This window comes from Glandiceps talaboti, chromosome 10 (genome assembly GCF_964340395.1).
Source record: "Glandiceps talaboti chromosome 10, keGlaTala1.1, whole genome shotgun sequence".
Taxonomy (NCBI): Eukaryota; Metazoa; Hemichordata; class Enteropneusta; family Spengelidae; genus Glandiceps; species Glandiceps talaboti.
In genome coordinates this window covers 11852649-11878747 of record NC_135558.1, presented here as the reverse complement: position 1 = coordinate 11878747, position 26099 = coordinate 11852649, and the positions used below count along the sequence as shown (strand labels likewise).

The window sequence follows — 26099 nt, the reverse complement described above, 5'->3', positions numbered from 1 at the left end:
CTTTTAAAGTGACCATGTGGATGAGAATTGGGTATTTATTGTAGAGTTTAAATTCACAAAACAACTTTACCATGTTTTCCTACTTCAGAAAACAAAGCAAACAACGTATTCGAAGTCCTTGTTTGTAACTCAATAAATTGCAACACGTTGAAAAAACTTGATGTCTGTTATTGTACGTACAATAACAAAGTTTTTACACACTTTTTAGCACTGTGTAATTTATTGAGTTACAAACATGACAAATTTGCTATATGTTGTTTCATGTTGTTGTTTTTTTCAAGTAGGTAAACATAGCATAATTGTTTTATGAATTTAATGATCTAAAATAAATACCCAATTCTCATCCATGTGGTTACTTTAACGAGAACATCTTTTTATAATCATAAACAGCGCCCTCTATCATGAGTGAACAAGACTGGCTGCAGTCGAAAGCTCTCTGATTATCAACAGCGCCCTCTATCATGGGAGAACATGACTGACTTCTCAGCTTATCAAATATACGTTGTGTTTATTGGATATTTAGTATTCAACATCTTTTTTATTTTTTCATAAATCTGATTCTTACTATGTATGACTTCCAAGTGACCATACATTTTCAATATTCTACAAAATCTGTTGACAAATTTGTTGTAAATGGTCTGTACCAAATGTTTACATATGGACATCAAGCCTAGTGTATACAATAATATCAATAAATAGTAGAGAGGTAATTCAGCTTTATGTCAGAATAATTGAACTGTTGGTTTTAAAGCCCTACAAGCTGCAACTGGATCATTTTTTTTAAAACCGTTTGTCAGACATAAATAACTTACTTGTAATATTGTACACCCTGAACAGTATTGAATTAACTGTGGGTAAATGTATTTGTCCAGCTGTACACATAATATGGTACAATGAAACCAGCCAAAATTATTTTTAGTCCACACCTTAAAATCAGCAATCATGATTTCAAACTGTCACTGTACTACTTCTGGATACAATCAACCACTATTAATATGTATAATGTCTAATTATTGGTATTTTAACAATTTTCAGTGAATATATTGCCGGTTGTCTGATCAAATTAAAATATTCTCCAGTTACAGCTAGTGTAGCTTTAATGTTGTAGGTTATTTATAAACAGCAAACAAAAATTGAAACATAGAGCAACTGTGAAAAAAAAGTATAAGTCCAAAATATACCCTGTAAATAAGAGTTGCTACGGTAGTGCTGAAGAGCCGAAAAAAAAGTGACAAAAAAGTTCGGAATAGAAGACAGTTTACTGTAATATTTTGAAATGAAGTGAGCCCTCTAGTGTACAAAATATACGAACCTTTCTTTTTTAGCCTATAAAGGCAAGAATAATTTAAATGTTGGATTCTAATCAACTATGTAAGAAGGCATTAAAATGTTTAATATAAATAAGAATAATTCTGTATGATCTAGTTATGGATGTAGACAACAAAGAAATATATAATGTGTATAATGTACATTGGCAAGAAATAATTTACTAATACAACATCAGCCTCACAGAAGAATGCTTATATAATTTATCTCAAAATTCTACTTTGTTCTACGATCAACCTCTAAATAGTCAATACTTTCTCATATACAATTTTTTGAAAAGAAATCATCTTCAAAAATTTCATTCTTGAATTGTTTTCCTAAGAGAAGTTTGCATGATGAATCAATCAATAATCATTGAAACATTGAAATCAAGTGAGCCCTCTAGTGTACAAAGTACAATAATCTTTCTTTTTTCAGCCTTTAGTGGTTCTCCTTGGAGATTTCATGACGTTCAAAACATTGAAATGATGTGAGCCCTCTAGAGTGCAAAGTACACTAATCTTTCTTTTTTAGCCTATGTTAGTTCTCCTTGGAGATTTCAAGATGATATTCTCACATTTTGGTATCCCTACTGTTACCAAGAACTCCATTTAGTATATCAATTGGCAAGGGGAAAATGATGGTGGAATTCTTCTCTGCTGAAATTGTGTTCAAGGTCTGCAGATAACGGAGCTGAAGAGCAGCTGGACTTTCGCTGATGACATCAGCGGCTTCTTTCAGTGCACGTGAGGCATTCTGTTCCCCCTCAGCAGCTATCACCTGTAAAAGTAATAGTCATAATAAATAATAATAATGTGAATTTATAATGCACCTTTCCTCCTGACAGCTAAAGGTGCTCACAATTATAACCCCTGGCACGGATCAACGGCAACACAACGGCTCTTCATACTTCCTCAACTCCCTTGGGAGCATACAATCCATTGCAGCCTTTATAAGTGCATAGGATTAAAGCATTAACATTGCAACCTCTATCCTACCAGATCCCCAATTATACAGCTGGGTTGACTGAGGCACAATCATGGTTCAAATCTTCCCCGAGGACTTTAGCCACTCAGAAACAAATGGCAGCGACAGGCCTCAAACCTGCAACTGGCAGATTTCAAGCCAGCCACTCTAACCATTCGCCCATCGTGACTCCACCTAAATAAGAAATGGTAGACCACTTGTTCTTTTCCATACTACATTGCATGAGACAATGTCCCTTATATTGTTATTGTTTGGTTTGGTTTGTTTTCAGTTTTTTGTACTTTTGAAATGACATTTTCATCTCATTCAATAAACCATGGAAAGATTTTTTGACCTGTTTAAGGTAGAACGTCCCTCGGCGACAAATTTGCCTGAAAATCAAAATTCTCTCAAAACTTTCCCACAATCCTCTTAAAGTTAAAGTGGCCATATGGATTAGAATTGGGTATTTATTTTAGATTTTTAATTTATAAAAATTTTATCATGGCTTTCTACTTAAAAATTCAATGTGAAACACCACTGACAAAATCTGTAATTTGTAACTCAATACTTTGCAAGAAACTGAAAACTGTAAAAAGTGTGTTATTGTACAATGATTTTATACGTTTATTGATATTTTGAAATGTATTCAGTTACAAACAAGGACTTGGCATATGTTGTTTCATATTAATTTTTCCAAGTAGGAAACCATGATTATGAAGTTGTTTTATAAATTAAAAATCCAAAATAAATACCCATTCCTCATCCATATGGCCACTTTACCACTTTGCCTTATGTAGTCTGTAAGATAATATGACATGTCATGCCATGCCTATCGGATAGCACTCACATGAAAGGGTTGATTGATGTTTGAGGGCACCGTATCATGGTGTACCCTCAGATAGCACTCACACGAAAGGGATTGATTGATGTATGAGGGCACCCTATCATGGTGTACCCTCAGATAGCACTCACACAAAAGGGGTTGATTGATGTATAAGGGCACCCTATCATGGTGTACCTATTAAACTGACTACGTCTTGTACACCTGATCTTGAACCTGACCTCTTGCAAATTTAGACAACCACTCTGATGCTCATTCTCAAATGTTTTTCACTGTAACTTACATCAATATTTTATCACTGCTGTCTATGTTGTTATCTCATCTAATCAGCCTGATGCTGTATTAGGCTCTCGTCCAATCAGAATGACACACAACATGATTGACAGACTGTGTTAGGCTCTCATCCAATCAGAATGACGCACAGCATCATGTGATTGACAGACTGTGTTAGGCTCTCATCCAATCAGAATGACGCACAGCATCATGTGATTGACAGACTGTGTTAGGCTCTCATCCAATCAGAATGATGCACAACATGATTGACAGACTGTGTTAGGCTCTCATCCAATCAGAATGATGCACAACATGATTGACAGACTGTGTTAGGCTCTCATCCAATCAGAATGATGCACAACATGATTGACAGACTGTGTTAGGCTCTCATCCAATCAGAATGACACACAACATGATTGACAGACTGTGTTAGGCTCTCATCCAATCAGAATGATGCACAACATGATTGATAAGACCATTTTAAATTCTCCTCTATTAAAATGATTGTGTTGAGGTCTCATCCAATCAGAATGATGCATAATTAACATGACTGATAAACTGTGTTAAGCTCTCATCCAATCAGAATGATGCATAACATGATTGACAGACTGTGCTAAGTTTTCATCCAATCAGAATGATGCATTGAATGAGTGATGGATTGTGTTAAGATCTCATCCAATCAGAATGATGCAAGAACATGATTGACAGATCGTGTTAAGTTCTCATCAAATCAGAAACACATATTAACATGATTGATCCGACTCATTTTGTTTTTTTTCACAAACTGACCAACTACTCAACCAACTGTTTTGAAGGTTGTGCCAAAATGAAAAGACAATCTTACCTTAGCTCTTGCTTCTCTGGCTGCCTCAGCCTCGGCTGCCATAGCACGTTGTAGCTGTACAGGTAATCGTACATCCTTTCTATAAGGTTAAAATAATACAAATATTGAGCTTACTATATCAAATTTTTTTCAAAATGAAATTTTTCATCCACTTTCCTTCCATTTTCTTGGTAAAAAATGAAAGGCAAGGAATTTTTTAACCTTGCCTCATTTTAAGAGGAATTATTTTTTGTTTCAAAACTTTATCTTAAAAGATCAACAAATATCTTAGATGAGGTTTTAGATGGAATGTCTGGCTTGGATTAGTAGAATATACCAGAGAAAATCTGAGATTTGGATTTCTACTGACTTTTAATTAATGCACCCATTAGATGTGGTTTTCCATGTAGTTGCTAATATGGAATAGCCTAGAACCTCTGTTTGAATGGAGTTCCTAGCTTAGAACAGTCAAGAATTGCCGAGATGTTTTTCCAGGGAGTTCTTGGCTTAGAACAGCCTAGAATCTCTGAGATGTGTGTTTCCATGGAGTTCCTGGCTTACAACAGCATAGAATCTTTGGGATGTGTGTTTCCATGGAGTTCCTGGCTTACAACAGCCTAGAATCTCTGAGATGTGTGTTTCCATGGAGTTCCTGGCTTACAACAGCCTAGAATCTTTGGGATGTGTGTTTCCATGGAGTTCCTGGCTTATAACAGCCTAGAATCTCTGAGATGTGTGTTTCTATGGAGTTCCTGGCTTAGAACAGCCTAGAATCTCAGAGATGTGTGTTTTCCATAGAGTGTCTGACTTAGAATAGACTACAATCTGAAATGTGTGTGTTTTACATGGAAATCCACACTCAGCGAAGTCAGGAAATTCTGACTGCTTCCCAATACTTACATCTCAACACGTTCAACTCTGATACCCCATGGATCGGTAGCTTCATCTAACACAGTCTGCATGGTGTTGCTAACAACTTCACGGTCAGATAGAATTTCCTGCAGTGTCTTGGTACCCAAAATATTACGCAGTGTAGTCTGCGCCAACAGACGAGTTGACCGCTGGGCATCTTCCACATTGGTGATAGAGATGGTAGGATTTATAATACGATAATACACAACAGCATCAACAGCTACGGTTACACTGTCTTTACTCAATATCTAGAAATAACACAAAAATAACACAATTTTTATTACAAAGTACCAGTCTTGGTTGGAACACAGTCGTACAGTGTTTTTTGTGTGTGTATGTGTGTGTGTTTTTTGGTTTTTGTTTTTTTGGGGTTTTTTTGGGGGTTTTTTGTTTGTTGGGTTTTTTTGGGGTTTTTTTTTTGTTTTTTTATTTGCGGGTTCTCTAAAACTTTACAAGTCTATTTAAAAAGATTAAAGAAACTGACAGTTGTACAGTTCACTTTAGGGTCTTTGTTGTAGTTGAGGTCAAAATTGAATTCTCTCTTTACCTGAAATAAAATTTTACCCCCTAGGCACATCATACGAACACCAATCACTAAATTGCTTAGTTGATACCATGACTTTTGCGCCATGCATTACACATGAATAACTGTAAGTATGTAATTAACAAAGTGAATCACTTTATTTCTTGGTTGACACCACGACTTCTGTTCCATGCACTACCCATACATTACTGTACTTGTGCAAAAAAAAATAATCATTCAATTTCTTCGTCAACATGACCTCCGTTGCACCCTACATACACCTTAATATCGATGTTTATAAGAATAAGTCAATCTTCTTGTTCTACTTTGACCCTAAAGGCGTATGTATGAGGTAAAATGCTATAACAGGTACTGATAAGAAAAAAAAACATTTCTCACATATTTTCTTTCCACACGTAGACGAAATGTCAACTGATTACAATTTCATTTTGATTGTGAGTCATACCCTGCGATGAATCTTTTGGGTTTTATTAAGAACTGCCATGAAACTTACCTCCTGAGGTGGCACATCAAATGTGACAGTTCTCAAGTCTACTTTTTGATATGTATCAATACATGGTAATATGAAAAATATACCAGGTCCTTTAGCACCACCTGGTAGTAGGAGACCTAGTCGAAATATCACGGCACGTTCATACTCTTGTACAACCTGTCAACAAAATCACATGATTGTATATTGATAAGTAAGGAACATAACGACACAAGTTCTCAAATATTTGAGAAAAGAATTATTTTCTTCAAGAATTTTGATAAATAGGGAATGTGCAATCCAGACTGAGCATGCTCAGACGCAAAGGACTATGCCATTATCTGTGATTATCGTAATACCTAATCTGGAGCTACCGATAAAATAAACCTCCCACAATGGTCAGGGTAACTATGAATTGATCATTTATGGTTACAAACACAATATTGTTCATAATACTAATTGATTAGCATTTATTATTATATTTCCCATGATGCAACATTCAACATGGCAGGTTTGCAAGTTTCCCTATTGATCTTATCCACTTTTTCTTTCTACCTATTTTTTTTTTTTTTTTTTTGTCTGAAATTCTTATTTTATTCATTTTCATGCCAGATAAAACCAAGTCTCTGGGCTGGTAATTTTATTGTTCATATTGACATTTTTCTATTTTGAAAAAGGGTAATGGGTACCATATATGGTATATGTACCAGTAGGTCTAAATAAAGGATATACATAAAATAATATTCAATATTATCTAAAACACGATACATTTAATATGACTTCAACAGTTTTTTTTCACAATTTGAATACCCTCAACACAAAGTTGACGTCGATAAAATTGCTGATTCCTTGTATTAATTTTACATCATTTTTTCCTAAGACAAATATAACTGCCATGTTTATTGGTATGAGAAACTATTAGCATAGTTGGCAAGTATCATGCTATTTTCTTCTGCTGTTCTGGGACTTCTTCATGTTCTCACACCTTGCCTCATCAGTGTTTGGCACTGACTCGGAGACAGACGTATATGGATGAACACACATTTGTATGCACACAGAGAGACACAAGTTACATGTATTCTGTATTATCTACACATTCTATTTACATATGTCTGACACATTACCATGAAAGAAGAGAGATCACTTTTTTTCAGCAGCTCAGTGTAATTAGGTCACTTCCTTTGTATAATTCAATTATAACTATGATAATTAATTATACTGTAGCGTTGATTGTAACAGCTATTACATGTAATATGATAATTATTATTTTTCGTTTAACCCTCATACTAGTATCTGAAGTTCAGTAATTGTCTACGCTTATAAACTACTGGGAAAGACCCTTTCCTTATTCACACAACAATTAGCATATTACATTATTTTATTGCTCATTTTCACAAAATTTTAATTTTGACAACTGAGCTTATATGTAAATGTAGTTATAATTTTGTCAGTATTACATTATTTGCAGTGCCAACATGGAGACTGTATGCTCTGCAGATCTTGCTCTACATGCAGTGCTAAAAATAAGAATGTAGTGTTTGCTCTGTAGATATGGACAAATTTCAACTCTACATACAGTGTTGGCAATACAAGTGTAGTGTTTGCTATGTAGATGTAGACAAATTTCAACTCTACATACAGTGTTGGCAATACAAGTGTAGTGTTTGCTATGTAGATGTAGACAAATTTCAACTCTACATACAGTGTTGGCAATACAAGTGTAGTGTTTGCTCTATAGATGTAGACAAATTTCAACTCTACATGCAGCACTGGCAATAAGAGTGTAGTGTTTGCTCTGTAGATGTAGACAAATTTCAACTCTACATACAGTGTTGGCAATACAAGTGTAGTGTTTGCTATGTAGATGTAGACAAATTTCAACTCTACATACAGTGTTGGCAATACAAGTGTAGTGTTTGCTATGTAGATGTAGACAAATTTCAACTCTACATACAGTGTTGGCAATACAAGTGTAGTGTTTGCTATGTAGATGTAGACAGATTTCAACTCTACATACAGTGTTGGCAATACAAGTGTAGTGTTTGCTATGTAGATGTAGACAGATTTCAACTCTACATACAGTGTTGGCAATACAAGTGTAGTCTTTGCTCTGTAGATGTAAACAGATTTCAATTCTACGAACAGCGTTGGCAATACAAGTGTAGTGTTTGCTCTGTAGATGTAAACAAATTTCAACTCTACATACAGTGCTGGCAATACAAGTGTAGTATTTGCTATGTAGATATGCACAAATTTCAACTCTACATGCAGTGTTAGCAATACAAGTGTAGTGTTTGCTATGTAGATGTAAACAGATTTCAACTCTACATACAGCACTGGCAATACAAGTGTAGTGTTTGCTCTGTAGATATGGACAAATTTCAACTCTACATGCAATGTTAGCAATACAAGTGTAGTGTTTGCTCTGTAGATGTTGACAGATTTCAACTCTACAAACATTGCTGGCAATAAGAGTATACTCTGTATATGTTGAAAAATTTCAGTTCTTCATAACCTTTTGTAAGTATAATTGGTTGTGACATGGAAGTATCACATAGTCATTAGGGATAGCATTTGTCATGTAACAGTAGATGCTTTCAATTACCATGAACAGAAACAATAGAAGCCATAATCACCGTGAAGTTGTGTCATCAGCAATTAACAATAATCAGTAAAACAAAACATCAATTCTTTACTAATTTTTTACAACTGATATTTGTCTCCAGAGTTATGCTACACTCTCTTTGTCTGCACTGAATAATAACAATTTTAGTCACATCTTTAACCACTTTTCAATGTTACGATGTACTATGAGCATTATACATTTTGGTTCTAAACTTATTTTAGCCAATTTAGCAGAAAGGATATTTGTACCAGAATAAAATCTGTATAAAAATGGAGTTACTTTCAGGAGTGAAATTCTGAATAATTATTGGTAATGTAGACAGGCTGTGAATTTATTTGAGCTACACCGAAACAATGTTTGTGGCAAAATAAATCTGTGTGAAAATGGATCTATCACAGGTAAATTTTTGGTAACTACGGGAATAGAGGTTGATTTATTTAATTTGGTGTGAATGAATAGAAAGAGTTACAAAACCGATACTGTATTATTCAAAGCGTTTTATCTGCCAAAAAGTGAAGCCAAACTATGACATATTGTCTTTCCACTGAAATTTTAGCTGGCCAAAATACATACTTTCAAGTGTCATAGCTGTACTCATTCTAAGTTCTCACTGCTCACAAATACATCTGTACAGTATCGTCTACTCACCTTTATGCAAAAACACAGAGAGAAAGGTAACGTTATCAGGAAAAGAACCCATGACATTCCTGTCAAGAAATAGCCACAAAATCCCATTTTTGAACTTGGTTCATCTGTAAATAAAGAAATACAAAAAAGAACTAGTACACAAAACAGTGGATAAGTGTTTAGGGTTGTCAGTGGCCGAATTTGCTAAACCACTTGCCTCTTACCACTGCAGTCAGGATTCAAACCCATTCAGGGTTTGATTAAATTTACCATGCTGTAAGTAAGAAGAGTGTGGTTCAGTTTGACTCTACTAAACAGCACAGGTTTTCCCCGGGTACTCCGGTTTCCTCCTGTATTAACACTGAACCCATGAGGGATGGCCGTCACTGGATTTCTTGGGAGATAAGTGTTTATATACGTAAGAGCTATCCAGTATAAATAACAATAATTATTATTATATTTTGCTTGTTGCAACTCAGGCCTGAGAGAGTGTATGAAATGACAAATCTTCAGTTAAAGCCAAAACACAGAAATTGGTAAATTACATATATATCATCTTTGAAGAAATGAGAACAAAATAACCCAACAGGTCACTTTTCAATGGTATCAAGAGATTTGGATTTATCACAACCAACTCATTCTTGTTTTTTGTTTGCTACACACAATTCATAACGAAGAATCTTTTAGTCTCAGCGAATACTGTGGTAAGAATGACAGCCTAGCAGAAATTACACAGACATCATCTTTGAAGAGACGAGAGTAAGATAACCCAACAGGTCAAATTTGATTTCTAAATATAAATAGGAAGTTTATCATCACCAGTATTGTGATAAGAATGACAGCTTGACAGGAATTGATGAAATCTAATCATCTCCTAAGAAATGAGATTAAGATATAATTCATATAATAATGAAAATTTCAACTCACAGAGTCAAATAAATTCTCGCAAATTCCAAACTTTTACGGTCGTCTTGTCAGCATCATCAGGGGGGTACTACAATGGGTTATTCCAAGAATTTTTTTGACTCCGTGAGTATAAATTTTCGTTGCTATGAATGAATCATGAATGGTCTTATTTTATTTTGATCACTAATAGTAAGACCAGTGTATAAACAGGTATTGAGGGATTTTTCCTAGTCAATACTTAGAGTTTGATTAGTGTTTTCATTTCATATTTTGCTATTACACAAGTGATGAAAAACTGTATACAATAGCAAAAATCTTTTAGTCCAAGCCAAATACTACATTATATTATTAAGAATGACAGCTTGGCAGGAACTGATAGAATCTACAACTGCTAACATCAGACCATTGACAAATGGAACTTGTTACAAACAGGGATGGTAAACAACTGAATTGGATTAATGACACTTGGCACAGCATGTTGGAAGTACAGAGACTTCACATTTCATCATTTCATAAGAACAGTTTCATGGCCACTTTACTATTATAGTTCAAGTTCACAAACAAATTAGAAGTTCCCCTGGTATTTCATGTACAAATAAAGAGGCCATAAAACTGTTCTTATGAACCATGAAATATAATACAAACATCGGCTGCTCCAACCTGCTGTGCCAAGCAATGTGCAATCTAATGGTAGCCAAATTTTGTTGTTATAAGTCAAATGAGAAAATTTAACATTTCTTGTGAGTCACCACATAGTAAGAGATAGGAGGATGCCAAATTTTGGTGCATCACTAGAAATTGTGTGTGCCAGTGGCATGTCAAATTGGCTTAGAGGGCACACTGGTGCCAAGTGTTATTAATCCAATTCATTCATTTACTTTCCTTGTTTCTGTTCATCCATGGCCTGATGTCATCAGTTGTATCATCTCCCAAGTAATAATTTTAAACAAGATAGCCCAACCTTACAGGATTTCTCCTCCCTCAAGGCAATATTTAAATCCAATAAAATTGGAGTTCTCGTTTCTTATTTGCTATTAAGCAAGTGATGAAAAACTGTATACAACAGTGAGAATCTTTCAGTCGAAGCCAATATTACATGCTATTATTAAGAATGACAGCTTGGCAGGTACTGATAGAATCTACCATCCCCTGAGAAACGAAAAACAAGATAACATACGCAACCTTATGGGATTTATCCTAGTCAATTTTTAGACCACGACTGGTGTTCTCATCAATACTTAATAACCAAAACTGTGCTTACTTGCTACACACAAGTGATGCAAGTCACGTATACAACGACAACTTCTTTCAAGTTTCAGTCTGAGCCAATGAGACAATATACTTATAAACCAATACTGTGCAATTAAATTAGAATTGACAGCTTGGCAGGAATTGATGACATCTATAATCTCCTCAGAAATGAAAACAAAGATAACCAAACAGGTCTACTTTTAATGTCTACATATATTAGGTTTATCATCACCTATATGTGCTTAAAGAACTGACAGCTCGACAGGAATTTGAAGAAATCTGTGATTTATCTCCAAACGAAATGAAACAAAGATAACCCAACAGGTCTACAAATTGTACCTTAATATCTAAATATATTAAAAAGTTTATCAGAGCCACTGAGGACAGTTTGAATAATGACAGCTCAGTGGCAGGTACTGTGTAAAATATACCATCTTCCAAAAAATGAGAAACAAGATAACCCAAGAATTCGTCTCCCTTATTAATCTCTCAATATATTATAGGTTTATTGGAGCCACGACTGTTTGAAAAATGAGAGCTTGGTAGGTAATTCATCAAATCTAGCATCTTCCAAGAAACGAGAAGCAAGGAAACCCAAGAAGTCTTCCTTAATCTCTAAATATATTAAAATTTATTGGAGCCTGGACAGTTTGAAGAATCACCTCTTGGCAGGTATTTACTGAAATCCATCACCTGGAAGAAAAAAGATAATTTTCCTGTCTACCTGTATTGGCTCATATACTACACCAAGACAGTAATCCTTGCGTATAATCCTTGGTTTCCATGGTAATGCCTTAATACATTCCATCGTAATGTGCAAACATTTCAATTAACATATCTATAATCATGAGTTGCTATTCAAACTGTCTTTTTTCACTCAACCACATCGACATGATGTGAAGTCTGTTTTTGGCAACCAGTTTCTAGATGAGTAAACACACGACATAATTTTCACTTCAGAGTGTGAACACTTCACAAGGCTGATTTACATACTATGATTACTGGTGACTTTTAATTCATTCCCTCAAAATAAATGAATTACAAATTTTAGTTTTCAATGCTTGTACTTGGAAATACATACTTGCCAAGTGAGTAATGCACATAAATTTTCAATTTCAAGTTTGAACATTTTTTTATGAGTAGCGAATTTATTTTACATATCGTGATTATCGGCTTTGTGCAGGCATTTTATTTTAACTCCGAGCATGGAAATAAACAAATTGTAAACTAGATCATCATGATAGTGTTTTTTTATGCTTACAGCAGTATTCTAGTCTAGATCCTGACAGGGACCGTATTACATACTACAATCCTAGTCTAGTCAATCCTGTTGCTGAAGGCGTTAAATGTGGTTCAACCTATCATGGTGAGTGAAGCACAAACGGCACATGTCAGTAGTAATCCATCACAAATTGACAGGCTGTCGTCATCGCTCATTAATATTCATTTGGTACAGCTGGTTCAGTTTTGATATGCTAATGTCCAACCAGGACTCCACCTCCAGTCTGTTTAAACTAAAATCATGTGGGGACACAACAATGTCATCATGTTTATATGAACACTGTAGGGGGGGGGGGAGCACAGATATCTGTGCTCAAGCAAGGAGATTGACTAGACTGGGATTGTAGTACATAATATGGTCCATGTCAGGACCTACATGTACATGTAGACTAACACATGCTGGCCAAATAAGTCATGTAAACCATTTTCAACTTTGAGCATCTATTAGGATCAGTAAATTCAATTGACATATCAAGATTACTGACAACTCACCAACAGTTTCATTTACCTCTGAGTCCCCAAGACAGTATTTACATGAATAAGGCCAAAATATTTCAAAATGTAATTATACAGACTGTGCTGTTATAGGCTGAAATGACATCGTTTATCTCGAGAATGTGATTTTCAAAAACTAATTAAAGATCCTTCGGCAAGAAAATCTACAGGGAAATATAAGTAAATTATCATAATTTTTGCAAGTAAAAAATATTTTGATGGGTATTAATAAAGCTAGAGTCAGTCAGGTTATTGAAACATAATTTTGTAATTTGGTTTTCATACAAAAGATAGCTTTTAGTTCTTATACTCAGAAATATAATGCACACGAGATAAGATGTAACAGTAAAATATAATTTTTACTGTCAAGTGTTAACATGTATCATTATTAATAGCAAGATAATTTAGATAACATGATTATGACTTGCAGACATTCTCATTTATCTCCCTCCAAGCAGGAAATAAAATAATTGTAAATGATAGTTTTTGTACTCGCACTCAGAAATACATTATGCGAGATATGAGTATTAAAAACATAGACTGTAATTACCAAGTGTGAACACTTAGTGTATTATAAATAGCAAAACTAATTTATATAACGTTATTATGACTTTATAGCATCTTCATTTATCTTACTCCGAGAGAGATAATATAACGATTTAATTGATTAAAAATGATACGTTTGTACTTATGGTAAGAAATACATGCTGGCCACAAAGTAGTCTAGTTCCTATATGATATGAGTTACGATTACCATGATCATCTCCACTTACTGTGTCTAGTTAAAGTTGAAGACTTTATCGTTAATCTGGCTAAACCCCATGCTGGATAAAGGGTGAGCAGTGTATGTCAGAAGTAATCCATCACAAATTGACAGGCAGTTGTAATTGGTTTACTTCCTTCAGACAATTTCTCATTAATATTCAGTTAATATAACTGTACTAAACTAAAATCCTGTGGGGATGCAATAACATAATCACGTTTATATGAACACTGTCAGGGGTAGCACAGATTTGTGTGCTAGAGTAGTGACTTTGACTAGACGTAGTGAGTGGAGATAATCGTAACTGGTATTGTATAGGAATATTAGACTAGCCACAAAGAAAACGTATAGTATATAATCATCTACAATGTAAACTTCTGAAAATAGCACAGATGAGTGTAGACTGTCGACAGTCGCTCACGCCTTTTTTCCTACGTTTTATCTAAACTCCGGTCCGGCGCAACACTAGCATGACTAGTATAATCGCAAACTGATTTCATTTCGAGGGTCGAATTACGAAGGCCCCGATCACTTGGGCCTTCGGCCCTCGATATCAGTTTGCGATTAGACTAGTGTTGCGCCGGATCGGAGTTTAGATAAAACGTAGCTGTAGGGGGGGAAATGGCGCGAGCGACTGTCGACAGTCTAAGATGACTGGTATAACATGATTATGACTTGCAGGTGTCATCATTTCGCTCAATCCTCAAATGTAACTAAATTATAGATTTTTGTACTTTAAGATGGAAATACACACTTGTTATATAACAGATTACAGTTATTGTAGTTATTATTTGTACACCACATTGCTATGCTTCCACTTTAATAGGGGTACACCATTTGATATCTAGAGTGGGGAAGGATGGATGATTTCTGAAAAAGATGAAGTTGTCATGAGTGAAATACAATAATTTGCTGATAAACTAAAGACAAAAAAATATGCTTCCAGGGTATGAGCTCATCAAAAATGTCAATCATTTGCAAGAGCAGAAACCAGCAACACATGTCAAATTCCAGTGAAAGGACAATGGTAACATTTAACCAAATATTTTTTTAGATTAAATTTACTGGTAGGCAAAAAAAAATAGATTTCTAGTTGCTCAAAAAAAATTGTCATTGTGGCCAAAAAGATGATAGTGAATCCAATTCCTCCAGCCCCCCCCCCCCCTCCCCCCTCAATATCAAATGGTTTACCCTTTACAATGCAACAGGAATGTGGAGCACAAATCAAATTTACCTTTCATAAAAGTTATCATTTTATGGACTTTCATATCATTTTTATTATGTTTACATTCCTGTCTCAGACTGGTTCTTTCTTGAAAATCAATATTTGTACAATAATACACATCATTCCTGACAGATTTTTTATCATAACTCAGACATTAAAATGATATAACATGTCGTCTGTAGAATGGAAATGCTGGCAAATACTGTCTGAGGCTGAACTCGATTAGTTGCTAAATTCAACTATTTTCAGTCTTTTTCTCTTTTCAACTTTGTACATTGAGTATATTGTTATAATTTATTCATATGATTTATGAGAATAAATTATTATTATTAATATTACTATTATGTTTACATTTCATTTTCACATTGGAAGAACAAAACATAGAGATATTTTTTTCATCAGCAACTCTCTCACAAATTTCAATTTAGTTCAGCGTCCATGCATATCACTTCATTATAATATGTTCATATTTTTTCTGAAGATGCTGTTGGCTAGCAACATAACAAAAACATAGGGATATCTTTTCAATCAGCTTTTTATTAAAAATAAATCTAAGGTCCAATGTTCAAGTATTACATACCACATCTGTTATTATACAACTTGAATATAATTTATCACTTCATTTTTCTTAATATGTTTCCTGACATGACCACAGCCCTGCAGCATATTAAACAAATTCTACATATTCATCATTTGTCATCTACTGTACAAATTTAAAAGTTCAATATTTATGTATATGAGATACCTCACAGACACTCCCATCAATCTGTATCATTTTTTTTTTTAAATGTATAATAAGTAAGAGAAGGTACGAAGCTAAGGTACAGCGAGCCGTACTCCCAATTTGAACTGCTGACCCCGATTACACCCTCATTAGCATAACACTAGACGTCCTGGATTACGAAATTCCATCACAAAAAAATGTTATATAAAGTAATAATTCTAGCACATGAATAGCTAAAAGGTATTAACTAATAACTTGTTGTTGACATCGCTACATCTGTTGCATTAAAAATGATATCTATTTCGATTTCAAATCATCAATCAGAAGCCACAATTTATGTGTTTGCTAATGAGGGTATAATCAGGGTCAGCAGTTCAAATCAGGAATACGGCTTGCCATACCTTCGTACCTTCTCCTATTTATTATACATTTTTTTTAATCATACAGATTGATTTGAGTGCGAGATACCTGATGAAAAAATTATGAATTATTATGTTATTTTTGATATTCTTTCCCCAAGTGGCTATTAGCTACCAGTATATGAAAACATACTGATATTCCTTCTGCTATACAAATCTAAGATTCAGTGTTTATGAATTATACATAAGTGGGAATATTTTTTCATCAGATACACAAATTAACGTTTCAGTTTTTGACAGATATCTGATTTCATTTAAGAAAATAAATGTGAATTTCTTGAAACTCAGATGACCATGCATCATGCAATGCCAAAATTGTCTTAGACAAGGTTCATACACTTCAAGTCAAACAAAATTTCAGGACTTTCCAGGAATTTTTCATCAGTTTCCAAGAATATTCATATCAACTGGTCATTTTCCAGGAATGTAGACCAGCGAAATATATTTCATTTGTCAACACACCTGCTTTTAATGCACCTGTCTAATCAAAACTTTATGACAGTAACGGAGATCATTCAGTTGATTTTCCAGGAGTCAATCACATTTTTCTAGGACATTCCAGTACTTTCCATGAGTCCTTTGAATTCCAGAACATTCCAACTGAAGTTTCCAGGAGTATATGCACCCTGTTCCTAGTTCTGACATATAGGTACACAGCTTTGACAAGAAGATGGACTGACTCTATTTTTTCTTATCTCCTTGGGGGCTGAGACACGATTTTAATATTCAGCTAGACTCTCTCACAGTCCACGGAACATCGCATCACTAAAAAGGACTGTTTTGTATGTAACGATATCTACTGCATATATTGTACTGTGGACCCTCGTCGACTACATAGGGACATTCATTTGGTGACGTGTTTAATACTGTAAAGCTCGGAGCAATGCGTCGCAAAAACGTGCAATTATTAGGATATTCTAGTACAATTATTTGGTAGATATTGGAACATACAACACAGCTACGTAATAGCGATGCTCCCAAGGACTGGTGAGAGAGTCTAAGTCTTAATGTACACGATAGGACATGACGATAATCCATTGAGTCTCAAGGTGTATTTCCACAGACACTATGACTAATGAGGCAACCAGTCAATCACGCAGACAGTGACAGCAACACCTACTCTTATAATTCATTTAATATGTTTCAATTTTATAATAGATTATTGTTATTATCATTTTTTAAAAATCATTATTACTATTTTATTAATTAATTTTCACTTTTTTTATTTTTTTTTCATTTTTACTGTATACTTTTCATTTATTTTAATTTACTTATTTCATCTGTGCTTTGTAACCTTTAGTAACTCCTCTGGGAATTATTCTGTGTTCGAATAATATTATTACTTGTTCACTGGCTAACGGGGCAAGCAGTCAATCATGCAACTACAAATTTCCTGAGGGATTAACTGTCAGTATTAGAAATACCATGAAACTAATGAAATGTCAACAGATGACGATTACTGAAAACAAATACCTGAGTACTAGCTACACTGCTTAAAAACAAACACCATGTGTTAAAAGCTTGACATATATTAAATGGTTTTATATATCTGTAATATTTGCGTAAGTGACATAGTCTCATCTCCAAATTTCCTGTTTCAAATGAAAGGGAAGTGGTGATATTAGAAATAGTGGTACAATTCAACTTTATGAAAAGTCAACACTTGTAGTCTGAATAGAAAAAAATTAATATCTGACATGAATAATTAATACAGCATATAAAATACTTGGCTTTATGCGTTTTAATCTTCTGAAGTATCACAATTCTAATTTTATCTCTTACATTTCATTTTTATTACCGTTTCAATGTTTTACTCAATTGTTATTTTCTTTCCAATCTATTTCATTCACCTCTTTTTATGAGTGCACACGAAAAGTCAATTTTTATGCAAATGTCAATAAAGTATACATTATGTATACATCCCATATGCTACCAATTGGTGCATATCTTTATATTAGTTACTCATTTTAATAATAACATATCTTTAACTCCACAGTTCTTCTTTCAAATGCAATTGGGAAGTGCCAATATTACTAGGAAACTTTTAATGAAATGTCTACACCAATACCCTTAGTCTTATGAAAAAAAAACCATCACTTTATAATAATATATTCCATGTGCTACAATGTACCACTGTCGTTGAGTATTAAGATGATAGTCCCCAATAATGTTTAATCTTCAGCCAAGGAAAATACAAGTGACCTAAAGGGCCTTTGTCACTACTCGTCTAGCAACTCGTGCAACTCGTAGAGAGAAATCTTAGGTCAAGGAGAAAAGTATTGGAGGATAACATAATTATACCAGTAATATCAAAGAAAAATTGAGGAAAGTAATGGTAATTTTGAACAACTGTCTCATATTTCAAAAACAGCAGAACTAGTGACGTAGACACACATAGTGACATAGGCGCGCGCTGTCGTGACATAGGCGCGCGCTGTCGTGACATAGGCGCACGCTGTCATGACATAGATGACCAGAGTATATATTTGTTGAAATTGGCTTGTGCATGGTATAAATGAATGTTTTTCATCTGTTAACGTCTATTACCATATCGTTTTAATAATGAATCTAAACTTCTTGTGTCAAATGTAACGGAAATGGCAATATTAGAAATACCATCCAACTAATGAAACGTGGACACAAGTCGTCTTAATAATGAAAAACAAGTTACTACAACTTATGAGATACTTGCATGGCTTTATACATCCCATGTGCAACCACTTGGTGCATAGTTTATATCAATTACTTGCATTTATAATGACATATTTCTAGCATCTGTCCCCAGCCACTGACCCACAGTCTAATTCTACCACAGCTGCTTGATAATAAGTTTGGACTAATTAAACTCTTGCTGTGTTTCCTGTAGTTGTACAAATGTTATTAGTCAGAAAGAAAACTTTGAACTCCCAACAATGCTAGCTATGTCAGCAAACACTGAGATACTTCAGTTTTTACATACAAATTTCCACCATTTCTAGGCCTAACTACATTTAGGTTATACTGGGAATAGCTCTGGAAGCATGCATTCCGAGAACTATGATACGTTACTAGCAGCTCCTATACTAGGGGAATTTTGATACTGTGTGCTGCAGGTATTTCCTGTGAATCATGGTTTTTGAGTGAAAAATTAGCATCAGAACACAAGGCACAACAGAATAGACGATTTGTAGGTCTAAGTTTTCTTGTACCTTATGGACAAAACTGAGTCTGGGTAATTTTTTGAACTCGAACCAAGCGCAGACTCAGTTTAAGGAAAAACCATAACGAAGGGGGATGAACACATGTCAAGAGTTCTTAGAGCACATATATTTTCAGAGCTATGTTCCAACTACATAAACTGAATTCTTTCACATGTACCTTGGTATTGCACAAACTCTTTTGTATACATCCCTGTATAACCTACAGAATTATCTTTCAGCTAGCTGTTTTCTCTAGCCTAGATCTTTTGCACTGGTGGATTAAGGAGCTAGGAAATAGGTTATCTCAAGAAGCTCTCTGCACAGCTTCTTGCATTAAAGATGATAACACCAAGACAACAAATCTACGGACTGTACTCTCGCCGTGTACAAATCAACAGAATGAATAGGTCCTTTCAGTTCACTTCAGTTCACAGAAAATTTACGTGCAGAAAAAAATCACAGTAGTTATCCAACTTTTCAAATATATTTTTTTTGATCGGATCAATTCTCTAGTTGGAAGATGTTGGATACTCAAGTCAGGTTCATTTTCATTCAGCCTTGATGCATTACTGACAGAGACTACAGTGTATATATCAGATAAGCTAGTGATTGCACAGGCACTGAGCATTGAAGATTCAACTTGGGGGCCTAGTACTAGGTATAGCTAGCTGTTATCTTCTTGAGATGCACCTCAGGACCTAGATATACAGCTTAGTTGAGTAAGTACATAAGATAAGGTAAACTATTTAGAGTAGTATCACTCACATACTGCCATGCACCTTAATTAATCACACCAAGACCTGACAATAGCCCTGCAGTCCCAAAACTGAATTGATTCAAAACCGCTTCTTACTGAATCAATTCTGTTAATTTAGTTTGAAACCTGTTTATTTCTCCCGTGAGAAAACTTAGCAAAACTAAGTAATAGTCATGTGTGACATAGCCTATGACAGTTTGTCTGACATCCCATCAGTTTGCGCACGGCATGACATATCTTATATGTGTGATATCCCATCACAGTTTCTGTGACATGAAATCCCATGACAGCCTTTTGTGTGACATCCCACATCTGAAATCTCATCATTGGATGACAAACATTTTAACAGAAACTATTCCTAGATGACCAGTCAAATTAAAATCGGGGTGTCATAAATATCGTCATACTATTCTTGTGATCAATATCTTTCTTAAAACCACTGAGGTGATTGAGGATCAGTGACGTATACTAGACATGGGATTGTCATGATGTAGAATGAATTTTCATCCATATTTTCTGTTCAAAGACAATAACTTGGCCTGTGCATGGAATTAATTGAATAGTGTCTGTAATCAAATGCCCAGTTTGGCTTAGGATTGAAATTTAGGTGTGAAAAACAGTTGTCGGGCAGAGTTATAGAAAAAGTTGGCCGAGTCTGTAAGATACGCCGTGATGGGGCACCCTCACACATCGGCCAACCCCTCCCACGTGAGAGGAGACTGATGAGGGTGGAAAGTCACGACATATCTTACAGTGTAAAGTTGGCCCAGACAAAAAAATTATCTCAGGCCATCAAGATGTCCCATAGAAAACATGAAAGCATACAAATACAAATACAAATACAATAATATTCAACAAGCAACTATCGTACTGTACGTGACACTTTTTTAATTTCTCCAAAAGTTTGAAAGAACGTATGCATCTGAGTCAATGCAGATTCAAATTAAAGTGATGTTACTCTCTAGAATATGTCTGTTAAATGTTACTACAGAAGCTTTTGGTGGAGCGATGTAACTGCACAAACATGGAATTGAATCCCAGGACCCAGTTTGAATTAAGATTAAAAGTTAGGTGTGAAAAACAGTTGTTTGGCAGATTTATATGTACAGAAAAACATTGGTCCAGAACAAACTAGTCCAGAACAAACTAGTCCAGAACAAACTGGTCCAAAACAAACCAGTCCAGAACAAACTAGTCCAGAACAAACTGGCCCAGAACAAACTAGTCCAGAACAAACCGGCCCAGAACAAACCGGCCCAGAACAAACCGGTCCAGAACAAACCGGTCCAAAACAAACTGGTCCAGAACAAAGGTATGAGCCTATGTAATCCCTTATAGCTCGACGGATAAAATAACACTAATGCTAAACGCTGGAATTGAAATGCCAGGCTTTACATAAAATCAAATTAATGTGATTCAGGAAATCTGTCATTTTATTATGTAACATAAACCTTTTAAGCTGGACAATTAGATATTATTCCCCAATACTTCTCTTCATTCATCCAAGGAAAATATGAGTGACCTTGGTTGGTGTGGGGGGGGGGGGCCTTTGACACTATGAGTAGTAATGAAATCCTTGGGTCATGAGTATTTGTCAACTGAATGAAGAAAAATATTGGAGAATAACATAATTATACCAGTGCCAGTAATATCAAAGAAAAATCAGAGAAAAGTAATTGCAATTTTTAACATTTTGACTTATATTTCAAACACAGCAGAACAAGTGACGTAGACATGAGTTGTCGTGACACAGATGCACATTGACGTGACATAAACGACCAGCGTATACATTCCCTATTTTTTGTTCTGAATGGCTGTGCATAGTATAATATACTTTTTCTAATTACATTTACACATTTGTTATGCAGCACTCATCAAATTATCTTTCATTTTATCTTAAAATTTATTGCTATACTAACAGAAATGTCACTGACTTTCTGACATAAACGATGCAATAAATTAATATATTGTTAGTGTACAACATCAAAATGAAAAAAATATGTCTTTACAAAAGACACGAAAAATTCATTCTGAAAATTACATTTTATTCTACACACATCCTAAAGTAATTTTTTTTAAGACTGCAAGCTATAAATATATCAACTTTTCTGTGGTTTTTTTTTTGATAAAATTTAAAGAAATTGAAAATTAAGGAGAGTTTTCATTTCATTGTTTTGCTACATGCTCTCTAAATTATCAATAATTCACTGCATGTTTGATAATACATACCTAATTTACTATGAAAATTCAATTATGCAACCACGTTGAGTTAGAAAAAGACCTAGGCTGTATTTATGCAAATATGTCTACATCTTTGAAGACGTAAGTGTAATAGACAGGGTATGAGTACAGATATTGCATATCATGTTAATTTTTGTTTTAAGTAACAATACCAGTGGAAGTCTACAATTTACAGAATTTGTAAACATAATGGTGTATGTATAGTGTATGTATGTATGTCAGGTCCCATTAGCATCATAAAATTGTCAGCATCAAGTACAGTGCATAGTGGTTGGTTTCTACTGCATACAACACTTATTTTTACACTGATACTGACCTTCATGCAAATTCCGAGATAATCTATAAAATCACTTACCACTATGTGTGGCCATCATTTGATGACCATTCTGTTCCTTCATCTCTAAGCTCATATTAAAAGTTGTACAAAACAACAGTCGAGTCGTTCATCTACATAAAACCAAGACTTGAACAGCTATGAGTACTCTGTCACTTTTTTTGCACATACATACACACACTGTTATCATATCATGCACTCTGATAGCAAAATGAAGACTGCCACAGAGGGACTCTTTCAAACAACTCACCAATGTCAATTACTTTAACAGACACCAGATTCATTTAAATCAATAAGCTAGGAATTCTAGCAATTTTCACTATTGCTAACTTAAATGCTGTCAAACAATATGTATATTAAATAACAAAAATAGAATGCACATCACTCAGTAAGCTGCCCACCCCTCTCAAAACTAACAATGCAGTGGCCTTCTTTGATATATGCAATTTTGGATGTGGTATATACATTGTGAGGCGCCTATCTTATCTAATGTCACAAGTACTGCCAATTTACTGGTAAATTGCCAAAGTATTGATTGTTTATATAAAAAAAGCACTGATTGCGATATTAACATTGTGATATTGCATTTTTTTCGTTAAATCTGGATTCCCCACTTCATTTTTTTATTCGTTTATTTTCATCCCATATTTCAACAGCTATGGAAATTAGTCATGTTGATGATAACAATCTATATGTTATACTATTTTTGAATGTCAGCATAAGATACATTATACAATGCGAGAGCCAGGGTCAACAAAAAATATGGAGTCATAATCTGGATGTACTACATCATGACAATGTATGTGTGCATGTCACGACAACGCGTGTCTACATAATTCATTGGTTCTGCTGTGTTCAAAATATGAGTCAAAATGCTCAAAACTGCCATTCCTTTCCCCAATTTTTTTTCCAATTTTTTTTTAAGTACTGGCAATGGTATAATTACATTATTCCCAATAATATTTTTCTTCATTTAGCTGGAAAATACTTGTGACCGAAAGGGTTAATTGTCACTACGAGTCTAGAGGCGGGGTCTAGAGTCTAGCGACTTGTAGTGACTACATCCCTTTAGGTCACTTGTATTTTCCTTAGCTAAACCAAGAAAAAAATTGGTGAATAATATCTAATATCTTATATAAAATATGTGAGGGCTAGATATGACATTAAAAAAAAATTCACTCACTATGAGCATGTATGTTTCTTGACTTTCATGGGAAGGATACACTTTAATGGTCATTTCTCAGAAATTAAAATATTAATATTTGATCAACTTATATGCTGTTTTCTATATGCACATACAAAATAAACAATACGGTACATTTCGGCAACACATTAATGCTGACTAATTAAATCTATGTGTGATTGAGGTCTGTGGTAGACAGATCGAAATGTCACATCTGTTTCTAATTTATCGTTCTAAATTAACTATATTTTAAAGTATATTTATGTGTTTGTGTATGTATGTATGTATGCATGTGTGGATTAGCTTATGTTGTTATTCAAAATATTTTTATTGTGAATATATATATATATATATATATATATATATATATATATATATATATATATATATATATATATATATATATATATATATATATATATATGAAATATGACAAGTTCGGCCTAGATCAACTGTGAAATGTTATAATCTATTGCCAAACTACAAAATGACAAGTTTTGCGTGCCACATCATAATTTAGAACGAATGAGTATTGATATCAAAGTTTGCTTGTCACATGATGTTTGTGTAAAGTACTTTGACCTAACAATGCTCTCCAAACAGGGGTTAAAGGTCAGTTATAAGTAGCCCTAGACATACTTTTGGCCAGTGCAGTGTTTCTGTAAGGGATTTTTGAGAATCATTATTTTAAGGCCATGCTTGTGGGGATTCTGATGGTCTTGAAGGGAGGTATTTTCTTTCTGGGGAAACAAAAACTCTGTTTGCAATTTCAGCAAACATCACATACTAGTGTCAAACTCAAATATGGTAGAAAAATCAAGTTATCTTGGATTCAGATTTTACTCGAAAGAAGAAAATATATGTTCTATTCACTTAGTGATGTATATAGATATAAGATTGTGCAGCATATGCAAATTAACTGCAGGAGCAGACATGCAGTCACATGATTTCACACAACTATAAACACATAAATAAGCCTTAGTGGTAACACTGCCTGGTTACCTGAATTGATGATGCAGACATGCTGTTTGCCAAAGTTTTAGGCAAATTATGGAACAAGTCTGATAACTGTCACTTAAGCGATGCTCTATAAGAATTAGACATTACTCTAACAACTGGGATAACATTAACACCAATCAGAATGTTCAGTTTAGATGTTCCTGAAAATAGGAGCTAAAATCAGCCAATCAGAATCATCAGTTTCGATGTTGCTCAAGGACCTGGGGATATAAATTAGCCAATCAGATGTTTAGATGTTGCTCAATAGAGCTAGGCTAAAATTAGCCAATCAGAATGCTCAGTTTAGATGGTGATCAAAGAGTCGGGTAGTCTGTAAGGTACGCCGTGACGGGGCGCCCTCAACCATCGGCCAACCCCTGAGAGGAGGCCGGTGAGGGCGAAACGTCACGACGTATCTTACAGTCTAAGAGTCGGGCTAAACTTAGCTAATCAGTGTTAAGTTAAGATGTTGCTCAATAGAGCTGGACTAAACTTAGCCAATCAGAATGTTCAATTTAGACAATGCTCTAAAAACATGGTAAAAATAATTAAAATATTCAAATATGCAAAATTAATCAGCCTGTGCTAGTAACGATTTACCCCTCAATGACGTAATTATATATTCACCAACTTAATCTGAAATGGGGTCCATAAAATACAGTCTGTGTCACTTTAAATTTCATTTAAAAAAAAAAAAAAAAAAAAAAAAAAAAATCATACCCATAAACCCACAGAGAATAAGCACACAATCCTGATATCCATCTATCTTACTATGATTTATCATTGACAGATCTTATCATACATACAAGGTCAATTAATATAATTTATGATTGATGAGGTTAAAGATATCACAGTAGTTCGACTGTAAACATAAACATGTTGTACCACTGAGGGCGCTGTTCTGCCAATGTAAACTACTAGTAGATTATTTTCAAGTGATTACATTTTCACTG

The 26099-nt window shown here is 34.4% G+C and overlaps 1 protein-coding gene across 1 annotated transcript in view; it reads right to left on the bottom strand.

Annotated features, from left to right (window-relative positions):
• Nucleotides 1-212: 212 nt before the first annotated feature.
• LOC144440807 (band 7 protein AGAP004871-like) overlaps nt 213-26099 on the bottom strand; it is a 57179-nt gene continuing 31292 nt past the window's right edge. The window contains exons 2-6 of the mRNA XM_078130200.1: nt 9411-9514; nt 6161-6316; nt 5112-5371; nt 4233-4311; nt 213-2085 (exon numbers count right to left, since the gene is read on the bottom strand). Of these exons, the coding sequence (XP_077986326.1) occupies nt 1879-2085; nt 4233-4311; nt 5112-5371; nt 6161-6316; nt 9411-9514 (806 nt within the window). The 3' untranslated portion in view covers nt 213-1878. The remainder of the gene's footprint in view (nt 2086-4232; nt 4312-5111; nt 5372-6160; nt 6317-9410; nt 9515-26099) is intronic.